We start from the raw sequence: 19351 nt of genomic DNA, 5'->3' as shown, positions 1-19351 counted from the left end.
CCTTTGCAGTGCACCAAGACTGATAGAACTCAAGCATGAAAGCTAGAGCTGAGCCTCCAACGCTGTGTGTCACATGCAAAGTGCAGACTAAGGCCGAAACATGGCGACTGCTTTGGTATACATTGGCTCTAGTCAACAGCCTCTCAATTGTTCACCTTAATTTCCATTTGGCATCTACAGTTCTCTTCCAAACACTTGGGAAGCCGTGTCTCAAGTCTTTGATCATGGTTAGGTCTTCAGAGAGGACAATGTTGCTGTTCATTCTCCTGATTGTCCTGATGTCCAAGATGCAGCTAAAGCAAAACTGGCCTGCACATCTAGGTAGAATCCTAGAAAATGGAGAGGCTCAAACGTTAGTTCAGCAATATATTCTCTGTTTTGTGGAATATTCATTGGAGGTTACAAGAAATTAATGGACTTCAAATTTTGGTCTTAGGTTTTTAAAGATTACTTGTTCCATAAACTCTCCATTATATCCTAATAATCAAATATACCATGGCAGATTGGTCACTTTGTGGCATATTTGGATTCTTCTATTGCTTTATCATCAGTAAAAAAGTCCAGGTCATCAGCATAGGGGGAAGTACAACATAAGCCAAGAGCCATACGAGGCTTCCACCAATTTTGTTTGTGCTTGATTTTTTTTTTCTGATTCCTTAATAGCAATTCAATAAAGCCTAATAAACTGAAGCCATTTCCATTTCTAGTTTCTTATCCTGTGCCAGTCCATGACATAGGTTCCTTCTCCCCTTCCTCTGGCCACTCTGCCTGATTCTAGCTGGGGTCCGAGATTTGAAGCAGAATGGAATTGGGGCTGTTGAGCGATCTCCTGCTGGGTACCCATGCTGTTCTGGGAGAAGGGGCAGCCGGTGCTGCGGAAGGATAATAGCAGGCAGGTAGGTACACGACCCACTTTGTCAGGCAGCCATCGCCCCTGACCCATTGTGGCTTCCTCCTCATTCCTGCTCCCACCCTACACTTTCTCTATTCAATCTAATTATCTTTCCTTTTAAGCAATCTGTTAATTCTGCTTGAACAATTTTAAGTTTGTTTTTCTTTTCTTTTTTTTTTTTTTTTGAGACAGAGTCTCACTCTACTGCCCTGAGTAGAGTGCCGTGGCGTCAGCCTAGCTCACAGCAACCTCAAACTCCTGGGCTCAAGTGATCCTCCTGCCTCAGCCTCCCGAGTAGCTGGGACTACAGACATGCGCCACCATGCCCGACTAATTTTTCCTGTATGTTTTTACTTGTCCCTCTAATTTCTTTCTATTTTTAGTAGAGACGGGGTCTCGCTTTTGCTCGGGCTGGTCTCGAACTCCTGACCTTGAGCGATCCTCCCGCCTCGGCCTCCCAGAGTGCTAGGATTACAGGTGTGAGCCACCGCGCCCGGCCTAGTTTGTTTTTCTATCTTTAGAGTTCAGAAATTTGACCACGGTATTATCGCCTCCATAATTTTTCATTAATTCTGATTCATTCATCCAACAGATTCCTTCATATCTGAAAGAAAGATCTGAAAATCTGAGATTCTCATTATGGAAAGGCATAGTTTATAAAAGTTTTCTTCTATTATTTAATTACTATTTCTCTATGGTCCTTTTTTTCTTCTCTAGATCAACAACTATTTAAGTATTGGATCTCTTAGATTAGTTTTCTCTGTTTCCTCATCCATGACTTCCATTTTTTAAATTTTACTCGATTTCATTTTATCTCCTAAAACATGAATACGGTCTTGGCAGTTACCATATTATTTTTGTTTTCATGTTCGTCTATTGAATTTTTAAATTGGGAAAGCATTATTTTTAGTTCCAGGAAATCCTCTGGTACTATAATTGTATCCTCTTAAGAGTTCTTTTTTACATAATTTTTTTTTTTTTTTTGAGACAGAGTTTCGCTCTATACCCCTTGGTAGAGTGCAGTGGCATCATTGTAGCTCGCTGCAACCTTAAACTCCTGGGCTCAAGCGATCCTCTTGTGTCAACCTCCCCAGCAGCTGGGACTACAGGTGTGCACCACAACACCTGCTAATTTCTTTCTATTTTTAGTAGAGATGGGGTCTCGCTCTTGCTCAGGCTGGTATCGAACTCCTGAGCTCAGGTGATTCTCCCGCCTCAGCCTCCCACAGTGCTAGGATTGCAGGCGTGAGCCGCTGCGCCGGCCTCTCTTAAGAATTTTAATCATATTTTATCTAAGATTTCTTCCATTTTCTATATTAGCTTCATAATAGAGGTTTATTGTAGTTTTCCAGTTTAGTCTCTTCTTGTATCTGGGCTGCGATGTTCCTAAGTGGCTTGTGATCTTTTTCTGCCTGTTCATGTTGAGAGTGTGCTGGTTTTCAACACCTTTGTGGATCCCTCTGGTTCTTGTGTTTTGACAGTGGAGTAGGCATTTTTCCTTCAGTGGGCAGCCAGTGATCAGCTTGGCCTCTTTGTTGATGTAAGCGGCAGAAGACCCCTCAGTTCACAAGTCCAAGCAGATGGAGATAGGCTGACCTCAGCCCAACATGGCACTACCCCTCCTAAGTTTCCACCATCCAAGGAACAAGTAGCCTCTTTCATTGCTGTATAAAGCAAACAGCAGGAACAGTTCTCCCTTACTTTCTCTTTGTGTACCCACCCAAGTCAGCTGGCTTCCCTCCAACCCCATCAACTCCCAGCAACCCCCATTTACATCTTTACCCCCAACCTGTACCTTCTTTCAAAGACTCGATGTCTCACTGTATGTGGAACCTCTTCAGGTGGCCAGGATCAGCCCTTGACTTTTTCTGGATGGCCACATTCTCCAGGGAGGGAATGTGAGGCCAGGTCACCAGCATCCCAGAAACCCACATCCAAATGTCTTAAAAGCATTTCTAATTCATAGGAAGAGAACACGTTACTGGAAGATAAAATCACATTGTTGCTTTCCTAAATTACTTCTCTAGAAATAAACTATGTATGGAATGTTGAATAGTACAAAATATATCTGGATATGGTCATTCAAATGTATAGCTGTATGATATTCTTTAAATGCTCACTTCTGATTTGCTAGCCCCATCATTCATTTGGTTATTGCAAACTGGTTCATATTATTAGCTAGTCTTACGTAATAGTAATGTTAGCTAACATTGATGTCTATTATGTGCCAGGCACTGAATTAAGTGTTTTGCATGTATAAGGTTATTAAATCCTCACAAAACCCTTTGAAGTAAGTACTATTAATATTCTTTCCAATGCATTACAATATGGAAACTAAAAGCCTTGAGAGGTTAAGTAGCTTACTAAAGTCACACAGCTAGTAAGATGCTTTATTTCCCAACGAAATAATGAGCGACTTGAAAATAGCTCATGTCATACGCTTTTCTGCATCCCCTACTGTGCTTAGCGTTCAAGGCCCCCAGTAAATTAACAGATTGAAAGACGAGACAATGTTTTACCCATATTTGATCCCTAGAACACAGTGCTATAAGGCAAATGCTTCAAAAATGTTTTACTTATAAATGAAAGCATTAACAGGCACTGAGATTTAGAAAGCAAATCCACGTAAGATAACCTAAAGCTATTTACAGAAGACTTGACTTTCAGCCACTAACCTGAGTTCCAGGGATTCAAATATGAATAAAATGTTTCCTCTGTCCTTAAAGAACAAGTAGTCTAGAGGAGAAGCACACACACACACAAATATAATAAAATATTATTGCTTTTAAACTGTACATGTAAAGTGCTAAGGGGCCACACATGAAAAGCATATTAATTTTTCCCGTAGGATCGTAAGTTTTTTCCTCTCATTAATTAATAGTAAAATCTGATATAGAAAGAAACACTACTTTGGAGTTTTTTGTTAGGAAGTTTATTGCATTAATCTATAATCTCATTTGGTGATATAAATGACAATGTAGGCTAATACTGATGAAAGTTTATCATTTTTGGAAAATAGAGATATTTCAACACTAAAAGCACTTTTTTGTTTGCCACAACCAAGTAAATCCTAATGTATTTTGATGTTTTCTTTTTAAAAATATATTTTGCAATTCACTCATATCAAAATGAAGCCTAGACTAAATACTGAACTAGAATAAGCAGACCCAGTGGCAGGACGCCAGTGTTAGCAGGACTCCAGAAGGGCGGTTTGCTGCACACCTTCAGTTAGTAAACGAGCACCGTCCACACCATGCGGTTTGCACTTGCATGTCTGTGTGCACTTTCATGACATAAAGCCTTTGACACCAAAATATCTCGTAAATATTCAGTTTGAATAATAAAGAGATTTTACCCAGAGATAGAAAATCCATTATTTAAAAAAAATAACCTTAAAACTTAATTTTTTAATGATTTTTGTCTTATTTTAAGCATAAAATGGACTTCTTAATAATGACAAAAATTGTAACTGGTATTATGATACTCTTGTTCAACTTTTGTAATATTTATGGTTTAAAAGTCTCAATAATTGATAACTACAATGGCTCTTTGGGGTCAAGACGACTACATTTTCATAAATTGTTTCGTTTCTCACAACACACAGTCATTGCGTTAATGGATTTGGTTGGGGCAAGTATAACTGTCCTATTATAGAACTCTATGGTTGGTTTTCCTGAAATTGGTGAATAAAAATTCCATAGAGGTAATGCCAAACACATTAAACTCTGTTAACATTATTACTATGTCACAGAGGAAGAATTAATGTCAAGCACTATAAAATAATTATGAAATTTTCCTTATCATCATATAATTAACTACAAATAACATATTCTTTTTATTAAAGCAAATATATGAGTTATCATATGAAAAAGTTCTGATGTATTTATATATAAATACCAATAATTTATACATTTTCTGATACATCAACTTCTAAGGAATAGATAGTTTGGCTGGCATTCTTTTATGAATGGTTTTTGCCTAAATGAATGGTTTCTGACATTTCTATATGAATGACATTCCTATATGAATGGCAAAGGAAGTGAATGATTTTCATATAGGAAATCATTTCATATAGAAATTTCATTCCTGTATGAAAATCATTCACTTCCTTTGCCATTACAGGATATAGGGGAGAAATTAATTTTAGGGTCCAAAATTAATACGGGTTCAAAGATCATGAGAACAGATTCACTTTGTATGAAGAATGACATTGCCATCAAATTACACTTGATGTATCTGAGAAAGTTCCTAAAGGTTGTAATAATTTCAAGGGAAAAAATTTGCCAGGGTTCTTTTGCCAGAATTCTCATTGTGACAAAAGTAATCTTCTCTATCCAAATCTATATCAAAATACCTAGAAAATTTTGCCTTCTCAACCAGACCTCTCCAAATGTCACATGTCATTTTACAATATCCAAACGCCTATGTGAGTTCTGATGTTTGGAAAGTCCTGAGTTAAATCCGGTAAGAACTGCCTCGGGTACGATGCTTCAGGACAGCAGCCAGCCCGGGCAATTTACTTGTCAGAAAGAACGCACAGGAAGGATGGCGGTGGCCCTTTGGAGTTTACATCTGTTGCTCAGGTTTTCTACCTAAGTTGCTGTTGCCTTTGTACATAAAGCTTTCATTTTTTTAATAGTGGAATGAGAAAAGAAACCAGTGTTTTTTTAAACTATCTCCAGGGAGCAATGGGGAAACTCAGTTTACCACAGAGCTCTAAAGAGATGATCCCTAAAAGAAAAAGGGGGAAATGTCTTATTTTTTCTTACCAAAAAGGACTGCTGTGGCTACTGACCCACAGGTGTCTCAGTGAGATGCCTATCCCCTGGAGTCAAGGGTCAGCCAGTGGTTAACTATTGGAATATATCAATTGTTTCTAATCTGTGCTCCAGGTAATTCTTTATTTCCTTGAACTGACTCTGGAGTTCCTTAAAAGAAACAGCCATCAAAGGAGTGAGTGTTGTAAGAGCGTTGTATTATGCACCTGACCGAACCACCATCACAGGTGCAGGTGCGTGACATGAAATCACTGGACATTACAACTTGATAACTGGCAGGGACGATGCCTTGTGTACACTACCGGCAGGCGGATGCGCTCTGCATACTTGCTAATGGGCACGTTGAAGCAGAATGCCACACAGGGTGTCATGTCTTCAAAAGACTGAAGACCCCTGTTTTCTCCTATGAAGGTACTTCTTATTCAGCCTTTCGGCCCCTCTGCTTGTTCAAGTAGAAAAAAAAAAAGCGAAACTGGCTCTCTTGCTTCATGTCAGCATGCTCGCGAGACAACTTCCTCCGAGTGAAAAATGTTACTGCCTAAGTATGCACGGGATGAGCATCCGTCCTGATTTGCCTGGAACAGTCCAGATTGAAGCCATGGCAGGATAATTATTAATAATGCCTTTGTTTACTCTCAAAAGTGTCCCAGTTTGATCAATTATGTGATCACAGTAATGAAGGTTTTTAGGAAGATGAGTCTGTAATATTCAGTAACAATGTTTCCTTCCTGCTCCCCTTCTCCCTGGTTTAACCAAAACTCAAGGAACCAACAGATCAAAAGGAAATCCATTTTGGAATATTAAAAAGCTTCTCTATTTCAATCATAAGCCAATCACCTATGGTTACTGTACTATTTTAGTAATGACCAACTTTAATAGATTCCAATTATATATTTTCATCTCTTCCCTCCAAAAGAAAAAAGAACAATGCATTTTTATCAAGCAAAAGATGAGTAGTAATAATACAAGAAACAAGGAACACATAATAGTTTTTTCATTAACAATCCAAACACTACAAAACGTAGAATATACAACTTAAAAATGAAAATACAAATTAATGAAAAACCAGGTACATGTCATATTAGCAATGCAAAAGACCAGCTTAAGCATAGTTTCTCTAAACCGACAATTAATAAAAGAAAAGTGCCCTTTTCTCAAATATGCACAAAAATATTTCAGTCACTTATAGGGAAAAAATAATCAAAACTTCCTGCTAATTCTATATTACAGCATGTATTACTAACGGTTTACAAAACTTAAGTATCTTCTTACACTTAAAATTTACAATCTTTACCAATCATTACACATTCATTCGATCCAGTCTGTCAAAAATAAAATTATTTCATTTCTATTTATTATGAAATAATTATTGATATGTTATGAATCGCAAGTGGTGAATAACTATGATGGGGACAGTGACCAGAATAATGTAATGAATCTAAAGTGGGCCAAGGATCAAATAGCAAAACCACCTCTACCTGGTACATTTGTGTATTGACTTCTGCAATACTTCTAATATTTCTAAAATAATCCTAATTGTACATTTTCCCACTCTAAACAAAATCTAAGATTTTCATATTTATGTTTTCTGTCCACTTCTAGAGTTTATTCAAAGTCTATCCAGTCATGTTTCCTCCTGCGTTCATATTATCCCAACGAGTCTGAGTCCAGATGAAAAAAATTAAGCAATAAGGACTCAATAATATGCCTCTTTTCTTCTGCATGTTTAGTAATTCCCACTTTTATGAAGTAAATTCTGTGAGAAACTGTGCAATCCTAGGTACAGCTCTATGATGCAAATGAGAAATAAAACATTGAAATTTTAATTTTTCAAGCAACAATACCAATGTCCACTGCAACCCGTGTCTCCGAAGGAGTTCTGCAAGTTCTTGCTTTTAGCCAACATCTTACAGTAAGTCATGCTTCGCGGGTGCAGTTCTAAAAGTAACAGCCGTGGGAACTCAAGTCACTATCTCCTTTCAAGCCACCACCTGTACCAGAAGCACCTACAGTCGGTGTCGGCCTCAGCTTTGAGCTTTCTGGTTCGTGTCCAACAATTGCCTACCAAGTTGATTAACATTCACGTAAGGTGGCAAACTTGAGGATGGAGAAGAAGCAAACTGCAGCTCTGGAAAGGTTTCCAGTGGCTACCAAGCGGTCCTTTGGTGTCATTCGCTGCTGCTGCTGCTGCTGCCACCATCCTCTCCCTTCGGGGAAGATGAACTATCTCGGACCGGCAGCAGGTCATAATGACAAGGGATGTGACTGTTCTTTGGGAGGTCGTAGGGATCCTGGGTGAGATGCCCGTTATTGCTGAATATTCCTTGGACGACACTCACTGTAGGTTCTGTGTAACCAAGGACATATTAATTTATCAGTAATGGAAATTTTTTTAACAAAGAATATGGCATTTCTTGCAAATATCAAACACACAAAAGGAATTTTTCTAAAAATATAAGGAAATATTGGTTTTAAAAACATGATTCCTTTATAATCACATAGGGGTGGGAACTCCGTGATTGTTGGGCTAACTGACATGCACAGACGGTGTTCAGAACAAAAGGATGACCACATGGGTGGGTGGGACCACGTAAAGGGGATATACAGAAACCTTGGATATGAATCACTGTCTGAAAAACACTTTGGGATAATCTAGTCCAAACGCCTTATTCTACAGGTGAGAAGACTGAGGTCCTTCAAGGTTAACTCAATTCATGGAAACATTCAACAAGTTCTCGACTTTAAGACTCCAGACTCAAATTTTCAGCTGAGTCCCCATTCTACTGTGGCAGGCTTCGGGGACAGTTTAAAGGGGAATTGTTACTGACTTTTCAAAAATAAATTTAGTTCACTCTGGCTTCCATTTTTAAAAGCTGTCTTAATACTTTAAAAATGAATTGTTTTACAGATATTTTTCAGTTATATGTCTAGCATGAAATGAATTACTAGTGATAAATTAGCCACTTCATTTAAAGTTGTAGAGAATTTTTAAAAGTTAAAATCATAAATACTAACAGTGATATAGGAAAAGAGAGAGAGAGAGAGAGAGAGAGAGAAATAATTAAAATATATAGCCCTATTATCTAGCCAATGGTGGTTCTGGTATGCTTTATCATTTCCCAAATAGTACTTGCAAAGGACAATCAAAATAATTCTAATTTTAAATTGAATTCTTATTAATTTGTATCAGATTCACATCTCAGAATATTACTGATATATCAGACAAGTTTAAAAGTAAAATGTTTCAATCCTGCTATAACTATTTTATTAGTATAACGAATACAACCAGGAAATGGAACCACCTGTTTAATCCATTTGAACCATTTGTTTTGGCTAACTAGCTATATTAGCTAATGTGATATATATGCTTTTCTACATGTGTGCTAAAGTACTCACTATAGTTACAAAACAAAAGATGGATGACAGGGTGGAAAATAAGGAATACTTACTTTAAATTTTCTAAATGCTATTTTCCTTGAACAATTCATTTGAAACCAATTAATATGATCACTGCAAACACAGGTTGCATCTTAAATATGGACCATTGCTTTCCCTAAGATTTATATGAACTGCAACTACTGTATTCCCGAATACTTTAAATTCTTTAAAAAAAATCTTATGCATTAGGTTCTTTCTATGGTTAGGAGAACTCACCAACTTCATAGACATTCTTGTTGGCTGAAGTTGAGTTATTGATCTCTGCATATGGGGAATCTCTTCGTGCTGGTGATTTCATCTCCACATAGCCACATTCTGAGTGTTTCGGGATAAGTACAGGTGGGTCTTTAATAGTAGCATATGGGTTTTCAGAACTGCTTAGGGAGCAGGTACTTGAATTATATTCAGAATTCTTCCCTAGGTCTGTGAAGAGAAATGGGAAGAAAAAGCAAATGCTGTTTCATGGCAGCATCATTTCTTGACGATAATTTACTTGGGCAGGTTACTTCTTTTTCTTTATAGCTAGATGCCTATAATTATATACAATGAAAATACTACTATGCCTTTTCTACTTATTTTGGAGAGAATTTGCTATAGAATTGCCCATCTAGAAAGCAATTTCAGCACCTCTCTGGGATGAGTACCAATGTAAATATCATGGATCTGATTTCATTTTGATGATCACATTCCAATGTAACCAATTCCATTTTATTTTACTAATAGAAAATGTACTAATTGAAGCCTTTGAGATCAGTCAAGAAACCAGCTCTTGATGGCCCCAGGAGCACCGGGAGGTTCTCTTACTACGATGAAAGGGTGTTTGTGCTGCGAGGAGTCCTTGTGAAACCTCAGTGGTGGGCACCTCATCGCCCAAACGCACCCTGAAGAGCCGACCTCAGTCAGCAGGTGACTGCTGATCTTTTCTTGTTTTCCTGCCATTTCCGTTTTTGCATTTCCCTCTCCCCATAAGCCTATTTCTTTCACAGGAAATATGAATGTTTCCTCATCTAACTGAATCTTTTATTCCCCAAGACTTAAGCTCTAACAAGATCCACCTCTGGTCACTCTCTTGTTGTCAGTCAAACATGTTTGTGTGTTTGGTGTCGTCATTTAGCAAGTCTGCATTTCCTCTACACTGCCACTCTAGCTTGTTTAAAAAATATTTCAGTCTCCAAGATAAAATATTTTTTTAAAAAAATTGTGATTCTGACATATGTATTTCTTCCTCAGATTTTCACCATACCTTTTAAGGATTTTCCCACATAGCTTCTGTCAAGTCCAAAAGCACCTGGGATAGAGGGAGAAAAAACACCCAGTGAGAACTGAAAGGAAGAGAAACCCCTCTAATATCCCAAGGTCATGGAGGAGGATCTCCCCGCTGCAGCAAATAATCAAGGTGCTGCTTTCCAAGCCTTTACGCCACATCAGTCGTGCCAGATGTCCCGTGTTTAGAATTGCGTGCACACACACACGCACACACACTCCAGTCATTCACAGTGACTTTGGGAGAGGCTGATCAAAACGGGGTAGAAACTGAGGCACAGAGATGAATCAGTATGCTTGATTCAAGGTTGTACAGTGAAAAGAAAGGACACAGCTAAGACTAGAACTGAAAATTCACATCTATGTGCAGATCTTTGAAGGCTCTGATGGTTTTCAAATTACCACTATTCGGTTATATTATTGCCTCCACTATAAGCATGTTTCCTAAACACTGGAAGCTTCAAACACTGTCGACTAACACTTTACAGGCAATACTAGCTCGTGGCCATCTTTATTCAGTTTTTATTTTAACAATTTAACTTTTCCAGGTATGGGGGCATACTTATGTATGAGCCTAGACAGCTGTCTTGTTTTAAAATGACTGGCCTTTATTTCTTGAGGATCAAGAAAGAAACAGGAGTGTGTCTGCTCACACTGGGAAAAATTAAGTATGTAAGCAAGTGAGAACGTGCAACCACTTACGGAAATCAATCAGGCTACAAGCATCTTGTATAAAATATAAGCATTTAATCATTTAATCACAGATTCATAATATTACCAAAAAAATAAGAGGACATTACCTAGCCCATTTTATACCACCTGGTGTATAAATGCTAAATTGCATTGTTAATACTGCATAGGAATCAAGGATTCTATTGGAGCTGTGTTTTGACAAAGAGGAAAAAAGCCAATAGATTAGGAAACAAAGGACTTAGATTACATCACTTATCAGCCACGACTTTGGGCAAGACGTTCAACTTTCTGAGTGTCAATATTCTCATCTCTAAAATGGGGAAAGCAAAGCTTGCCTTCCAGCTTCACGGACTGTTACATCGTGAAGTGAAACAGAGCGTGTGCAAAGGCTGTGTAGACTTTGAAGCACCAGACAAATTAGTAGTGTTTCAATTACTGTCACACTTAGTGGGTCACGCTAGTCTCAGCTTCAGTCTCTCTGTAAACATTCCCAGACATTTTCAATGATCTTTTAAAACAAAGTTATAGAGTTAGGTTAAAAGCAGAGAGTACAGCACTGACATTTGCGGATGCTGAGGAAGCGACACCCTGCCCCTCGCATGCATCGCTTAGCCCGAGCTTAAGCTCCAGTCCCAACGGCGCTGTGAGGTGGGGACCACAGAGTAAGGACACACTGCTGTGGAGAAGGTGAGAGGCTCCCCTAGAGGGGGAGGGTGTGCAAAACCTCAATCACTGTGGGACAGGAGATGGCAATATTTTCCCCTCTCGGGTCTGGGTTGTGAAGAATTAAGCCAAGCTCCCAGCTCGGGGGAAGGCACAGGCTTACTCAGGGAGGTAGGATAAATGGGTGTGTAGTAAAGAAGTCACCTTACCAAAGAGAGGTTGGCCTTTGCCCTCGGCTCCTGGGAGGTATCTCTAAGTCCGTAGAATGTCCTGCCCAATGGGAGCGTTTTGTTTACCTGGGAGCCAAGGGCTACACTGGATAGTGGGACAAGGTAATTTATCGTAGGGGGTTTGGGGCTCGTGGCCTTCTGGAGGGGCAGAGACTAAAGGTCAACCACACTAGCAATCAAGCATGTCTACATGACCAAGCCCCCCCCAAAACTCTGGATCTGAAGGCTGAGGTGAGTTTCCTGGCTGGCAGTATGCTGTGTGTGGTCACACATCACTGCCGGGAAAAGTTAGCACTGTCCGTGACTCCACTGGGAAAGGACAAGTGGAAGCATCGTGCTCTGAACCTTCCTGGACTCTGCCCTTTGGCTGATTTTAATCTGTATCCTTTTGTTAAAATAAACTATAACCATGAGTATCACCATTCAGTGAGTTCTGAAAGTCCTGCTAGCAAATTACTGATCCATAAGGTGGTCTTGGTGACCCCTGAACTTGCAGTTGATGTCAGAGGTGAGGGTGGTCTTGGGAACTCCCAGACTTTGCAAAGAGACTCCACGAAGATGGGACAGGGCCTGTGGCCTCTGACGGCAAGCTCATCACGGAGCTCTGCCTATGTTATTCTTTGCCAGATTCTCCGGTAGCAAAGTCTTGTGTCTAGCTGCGCAGTGGCTAGCCTTCCCCAGGGGGTTAAGGAGAGAAGTAGAGCACAGTAGGTAGCAAGTGGAGTTGATGGGAAGAAAGGCTGGGGCTGCGGAACCAGCCACGCCTGCCGGATTGTCTCTCCTCTGCCTTGGAGGATCGGAGAGCTGTTTTAACAAGGGAGCAGGCAGCCTTCCTCACAAACTCCCAGAGGTACCAGTCCCGGGCTCAGGGCTTTCAAATTCTTGGTTTAATCTAATTCATACAACGAGCCAGTACACAGTCATTACCCCCATTTTACAAATGAACAAACCAACGCTGAGAGGGTAAGTGATTGGCCCAGCGCCATCTCTCAGGGCTTTGTGTGTCGAGCCCAGGGCTCTTTCAGATACCATCACAACTGTTCCATCATTTAACACGCCTGCACGCTGTACCATCCACAACATGGCTGACTGTGTTCTTTGTGAGGAAGAACTTCTGTGCAACAACTTGAAAGGGACATTAAATGCACAGTTACTCTTGGGTGGGACTAAACCAAACAGATCCAGAATTTCCAATGAAGAGTCTATGTTCCCAATGTAAGTCTCTTGGGTCTCATTGAGACAGAAAGCAGAGATGTTTACACATAACCACGCGGTGATTCTTTGTGTTTAGGAGTGAGAACCGATTACAGTAGGTTAAGGTAGAACAAGAAGATTTTTCTCTCATTAGTACTGTTGGTATTTTACTGATTATCAATTTATATGCTTTTTTGAGCTAAATTATAAATGTAATTTAGATTTTTAAAACCTCCTTTAATGTTAAATGATGTTACCAATAAACATATTGTGAATCTGATACATAAATAATTTTACTGTGTGTTTAGAATACACATTCTATTGGTAACAATGGTATTAAATGTAAAATACAAATAAAAGTTAAGAATTCATACACATTTTTCTACTAAAACATTTTTATTTCTGTAGTAAGAAGCATTCCAGGTCTACAGGGATTAGCTCCTACGACTGGGCAAGGGAATTAGACACACGCGGTGTTCACAGGAGCGGCAGCAGCGAGCAGTCAGCAGACCAACTTTGAAATCTGGCTTTGCCCCTTTCCTTCTGTGACATTTTGGATAAGAGGGTTAACCTCTCTGTGCTTCCCAATTTATTTCTCTATAGAACAAGATTCATGGACCCTTTCTACCCAACCCTGGGTAGGGTTGTCAGATTTAGCAAACAAAAATACACAAAGGTCAATGAAATCTGAACTTTAAAGAAACAATGAATAATCTTTAGTGTATGTCCCATGTGAGATTTGTGATACATTTATGCAAAAATATCTGTTGCTTATCTGAAATGCAAATTTAAATGGGCTTCCTGGAAATCCTACCAGCCAAATCAATCTATGTGAAAGGTTTGTTACCCATAAGGCGCTGCACCCATGTAAGTTGCTATGCCATCGGACTCCTCCCTGAACACACGGGGTAGGTGCCTGGAAATTGCACCACATACTCAATGGCGTATCACAGAAGTCCTTCGAGATGCCAAACATCCCCACCCCCTTTTCGGGAGGTCCAGGAGATCATCATAATACAATGATGCTATTTGCCTTTTTGACTCTAATTCTCTTTCCAGTGTCCAGTGTTTTCCAGAAGCTACGTGAAGTGTGAGACTGCAGCTGGTTGACTGCAGGAGCAGATACGCAAATCCAGCCATCTTCTTTCTGTTAAGCCAGACGTATTAAGGTGATTTCTAAAAATATAAAGTGGTGCTACTCTTCTCACTAATGTTGTTTTGATTTTGGAAAATGTAGTTTATTTTTCATAAGAACCCATTTCATATTATGGTGAACTGAGATTATTATTATTTTAAATAAATTAATAAATAACTGTTAACAGTTTTTCTCAGTTTTTATTTGCGATATGGTAGATGTCAACAGATACAGCTCTTACCAACAGAAGCTTTTTGGGGTCCTCATAAATTTTACGAGTGTAAAGAGGGCCTGACTTAAAAAGTTTGAGAAGCACCGATCTGCTATATTCCTGCTGATAGCTGTTTCCTCACCTGAAAGGGGAAGGGGACCTGCATACGGGTGCCCTGTGTTAAAAGAGAACAAAGAGGAGCACACCTCCTGGGGCCAAGCTGACGGGGTTCAAATACCGGCTCTAATATTTAGCAGGCCATGAGGCCTTGTGCAAGTTTCTTAACCTCTTTATGACTCAGTTTCTCAACTGTAACATGGAGATGGTGACAATAATAGTACCTGCCTATTAGAGTACTTGCGAGAATTGAGTAAGTTAATTTGTGTAGAGCTAGAATGTAAGCAACAAGCAGGCAAAGATTCTGCCCTCTTTTTAAAAACATTTTTTATTTTTGTTTTTATTTATTTATTTATTTTTTGAGACAGGACCTCACTCTGTGACCTGGGCTAGAGTGCAGTGGTGTCATCATAGCTCACTGCAACCTCAAACTCCTGGGTTCAAGCGATCCTCCTGCCTCAGCCTCCCGAGTAGTTGGGACTACAGGCATGCGCCACCACACCTGGCTAAGATCCTGGTCTCTTTTGATCAATTTCTGGCACACAGTAGGAACTCAATAAATACTGAATAAATAAAGCCCTTAGGACAGTAGCAAGCCCTCAGTAAGTGTTAGGTATAATTCTGTTACTGTGATTTTTGTTGCATGTTTTCAATTGATGACTTTGGCACAGCAGAGATCCAGGACTATTTCGGGTGACTACGAGGTCGAGCTGTGCTGGGAGAACTCACCAAGCTCGTTGAGGTAGCCGCCGTGTTTCCAGTCAGGCGGCAGCGTCCCGGTGCAGTCTGCCACCAGGCCTCTCTTCCCAGGGTTCACGTTTTTAAGATTCACAAACAGCTGATTGTTTTTTGACTGTTAAAATGACAAACAATAAAAGATTTAAGAAAAGAATACAACGTGGCACAGCATGGTGCTACTGGCCTGGGGAAGAGCAAGTCCAGGGCACATACCGAGGACCAATCCTTAAAGGAGGCTGAGCTGAGGGCCTGAGAGGACCACTGGCGACCTAGTGGGGACCCAGAGGGCAGCAGGAGTCCGTGTCCCTCAGCCCCAGCTACTCCCTCCACCACCTCAAGTTCTTCATTTCGCTCTGTCATTCTGTGCCCGTTAGACCTTATGTGGGTTTATAGACATGGAACTTTGACTTGAAAGAAAACGAATTCTGGGTCTAAGCCCTCCCATCAAAAACTGTATGTTTGTTTGAGTCCCAGGTGATGCTTAGCCATTTTCCTGGGCATAAACATGAGGGTAAGATTATCTGCTTTGTCTTCCTACCGGAATTTGTATGAGAACAAATGGAATGATGAATGTGAAAGTCTCTGGAGAATGTGAAGCGCTATTTAACGATGAGGCACTATAATTAAAATCTAGCTGCATTAATTTAATTATGACTGGATTAATTTAATTAGCTTAATTTTTTTTTCCTAATAAAGAGCTGCAATTAGACAATGGAGATTGGAAATCTAATTTGGGTACAATTGGAAGGGAGAAATGTTTGGGATTTCAGAGCATTGTGTGGAAGGCCTGGGGGTGAGCTGGGCGCTACCAGAGGAGCAGTTCTGGGTTCTAGACAAACCTGGGTCTCCAACTTCTCTATCCCTCAGTTTCCTTGTCTCTAAAATGGGAGTAACAATCACTCTTGATTTATATGATCAGTATAAAGATTAAAATGAGTTTATATTTATAAAGTGATTAGAAATGCTTGGCATAGTATTAGTTTGTTGTTATTTGACCATTTTTGACCTACAAAAATATCAACTTCATGTGGTTCAACCCAAATCAGTGCATATTATTATTGTTGTTACTGAAGTACAGGTGGCCAGGAAAGGGGACTAGAAGACAGATGGTCTGAAGAGACAAACTTGTCGATTTTGCCCAGAGTTGATTCTGCTCTAGCTCTTTATGTTTGTGTTAATGTTATTATGAGAAATTACTTTAAAATTTCCTGTAAAATTAGAAACATTTTTCCAAGGAAGTGCAATAGAAGCAGTACAGATTGTAGAGACAGGGCTCACATAGCAGCTGCCTCACTCAGTAGCTGGGCAGCATGTTTGGAAGTGACTTAAACTCCCATTACTCAAGTTTCGTCAGTAAACCTGAGATCTTAAGACACACTCAGAGGATTGTTTGGAGGAATAAATTAGATAATATATGTAAAGTATCTAGAACAGCATCTGGCCAACAGCAGCCCTCAATAAACGCCTGTTCTTTTCCTCTCTCTCGGCCCACCTTCAAAGACTTGAGCATCTCCTCTCACCTTTGCGATGGTCATTCTGTCCCTGTTGTTGACATGTGGGGACGTGGCACACTGGGTGAGTGTGTGGTAACTGGGATTGGTGAAGTAATGGCTGTTAGCATTCCCACCGTTGCTGTGGGGAAGGGTTTCTGCAAGAACAGGGGAAGATGGTTAAGATGGCACGTTCCTCAGAATCTGTGTGAAGAGGAGGGAATCAAAGTAACAGAACGTCTGGACTGCCCCCATGTCACCAGCTGGGCAGAACCCCCTCCTGCCCAGCCTACTCAGCTAAGCTTCTAGAAGCAGCAGGCCTCTGCCTTCCTACCTGCCTCCTTGGAAGAGCATGGAAGTATTCACAGACAACTGCTCTTTGCTTTGGGGCTTGTACAAACTGGAAAGGCATCGTTGGAAGCTACTGCTGCTGTAACTTTTCTCTTTCTTTAAACAGTTGAGTTATCGACACAATAATTCTGCACTGAAAATGCACTACTATGTAAATCAGCTACTTTACGTATTCCTCAGAATCATTGTGTTTTTAAACACGTGACCAACCTGAAATCCTTCAGTAATTGCTCCACAATTAATGAAGATTTTAAGCTTTCGAATTCCTCAGTGTAAGTGGTTACTTCTTCTGATGATTTTGTCACTTATAATTTTTTTTCCTTTTATGAGCACTTGTGACAGAAAGGAAGATTCAAAAGAGCTTTCTTAAAGGACTGCCTCGGTTCTTGCTAATACCAAAAACTGTTCCTTACATAACTTGGTTCTCTTCAGCCTCCTGTGGACCCAGGGAGAGGCTGGAAGGCACCGTAGAAAGCACCCAAGGCCGGCGGCAGGAGACCTGGGCCACTGCCCCGACCTGCTCCACGATCTCGGCAAACTCATGACCCTGCCCTCCCCTCCCTCTCCACCATGACAAGAGCTTGGCATTGGCTGCCCACACAATCTCTTCTGGATCGAAAGCCCCCAAATCTAAAGCAACCACACAATGAACTCAATTTAAAAATCCTCCATAGATAACAAAACTATACCTCGACTATTGTTGCGACATAAAACACGTCTCTAGCAATTGATTCCTTTTCCAAACATACACTTCTCTCAAGGAGAGTTGACGGAAACAATGGATGGCACAGCCAAACACTCAGTTTCAAGGAACCAGGACCAAACTTAACTTTTCAAGGAGTAAAAAGCCCAGCAGGCCCCCGGCCGTACCTGAAAGGGTGTAATCTGCATTGACCACCCGCACAGCAGGGGTGTAGGTGACTGCTGGCATGCTGGATTCCTTGCCCTTCTGCTTGTGTCTATAGATAACGAACAGCGCCAGGAGGAAGAGAACAACTAGGACAAGAATGATGATGCCCGCGATGGCCCCGATCTGGTAAGAATCAGCAGGCAGAGCGGTGCTGGTGCGGCTTAAGCTGTTCAGATTTCCGACTATTATGACACCAGCTAGAGAAAGGAGAACAGAGACTTGAGATAGGATGACAGTGGCTGGATAAATGTCTGATCTGCACTGACGAAAACCTGCTGTGCTCAGGCCTGGTTATTTTCAGTTCATAAAATGTTAATTTGGAAACAGAGCAGGAAAGAGAAACAACCATTCCTCATTTGCAGAAATTGTTGCCTTATCCGTGCCCAGAGAATGGCTGCTTTAAGCCTCACAATGAGAGACAAGCCAGGCTCGTAGTGACACATGCCTATGGTCACAGCTACTTGAGAGGCTGAGGTGGCAGGATTGCTTGAGCCCAGGAATTCAAGGCCAGCCTGGGCAATATAGTGAGATCCTGTCTCTAAAAATAAAAATTAAATTAAAAGGAGGTAGGATTTCTTAAACCCAAAGATTTGACAATAGAGTTTGGGAGCATATTTCAGAATAAATACATAGGCTGGTGATTCATTTGGGGTAATAATTTATCTAATTTTTATTTTTCTTTACTTATGAGTTAGTACTGAGTTTACACAGAGCTAAATCCTAAATGTCCCAATTGCCTAACTTAATCTTATGTCACCCTTAGCATTTCTAAGAGTAATTTCCCTTGCAAGCAAGAATAACTCAATTATATAATCCAAGAACAGAATCTGCCTTATGCTAATGTCAATGGGTCTTTTACCTCAGCAGATACTGTTCTGTGCAAAGTTATTTTCCCTGACAGAAAGATTTGTCCTGATAAGACCCGATAACATCACCCTAAAACCTTACTCATTAAATTCCAAATTCAGCTTTACGTGGTACTTCCCTGTGGTCCATCAGGTGAGGCCTCTACAGGCAGAGACTGAAAATCGAGAAATCTGGCATCTAAAAAAATTGACCCAGGTACTCTGCACCTTCCCTTAAGCGCTTAGGCTGAAGTTTTACCTTCCGTAAATGAGGAAACTGGCCTCCATGTAGCTGCTTCCAGCTCAAGTAAATGTTCCTATGGTTTTACAATTGTAAATGCGAGAGGACCTTCTTATAAAACAGTCTGTCCCGAAACACAGACCACCAAGGCCAACAGAGAGA

The 19351-nt window shown here is 40.4% G+C and overlaps 1 protein-coding gene across 1 annotated transcript in view; it reads right to left on the bottom strand.

The window, feature by feature from the left end:
• Positions 1-7838: 7838 nt before the first annotated feature.
• The window catches only part of MEGF10 (multiple EGF-like-domains 10), a 116409-nt gene continuing 104896 nt past the window's right edge, over positions 7839-19351 (bottom strand). Inside the window, exons 19-24 of the mRNA XM_012645027.1 lie at positions 18064-18300; positions 16873-17000; positions 15344-15467; positions 10352-10396; positions 9325-9531; positions 7839-8017 (exon numbers count right to left, since the gene is read on the bottom strand). Of these exons, the coding sequence (XP_012500481.1) occupies positions 7839-8017; positions 9325-9531; positions 10352-10396; positions 15344-15467; positions 16873-17000; positions 18064-18300 (920 nt within the window). The remainder of the gene's footprint in view (positions 8018-9324; positions 9532-10351; positions 10397-15343; positions 15468-16872; positions 17001-18063; positions 18301-19351) is intronic.

Source organism: Propithecus coquereli, unplaced genomic scaffold (assembly GCF_000956105.1).
Source record: "Propithecus coquereli isolate 6110/MARCELLA unplaced genomic scaffold, Pcoq_1.0 Scaffold224, whole genome shotgun sequence".
Classification (NCBI taxonomy): Eukaryota; Metazoa; Chordata; class Mammalia; order Primates; family Indriidae; genus Propithecus; species Propithecus coquereli.
The sequence above is the reverse complement of the archived record's forward strand: the minus strand, read 5'-3'. Positions and strand labels throughout refer to the sequence as shown.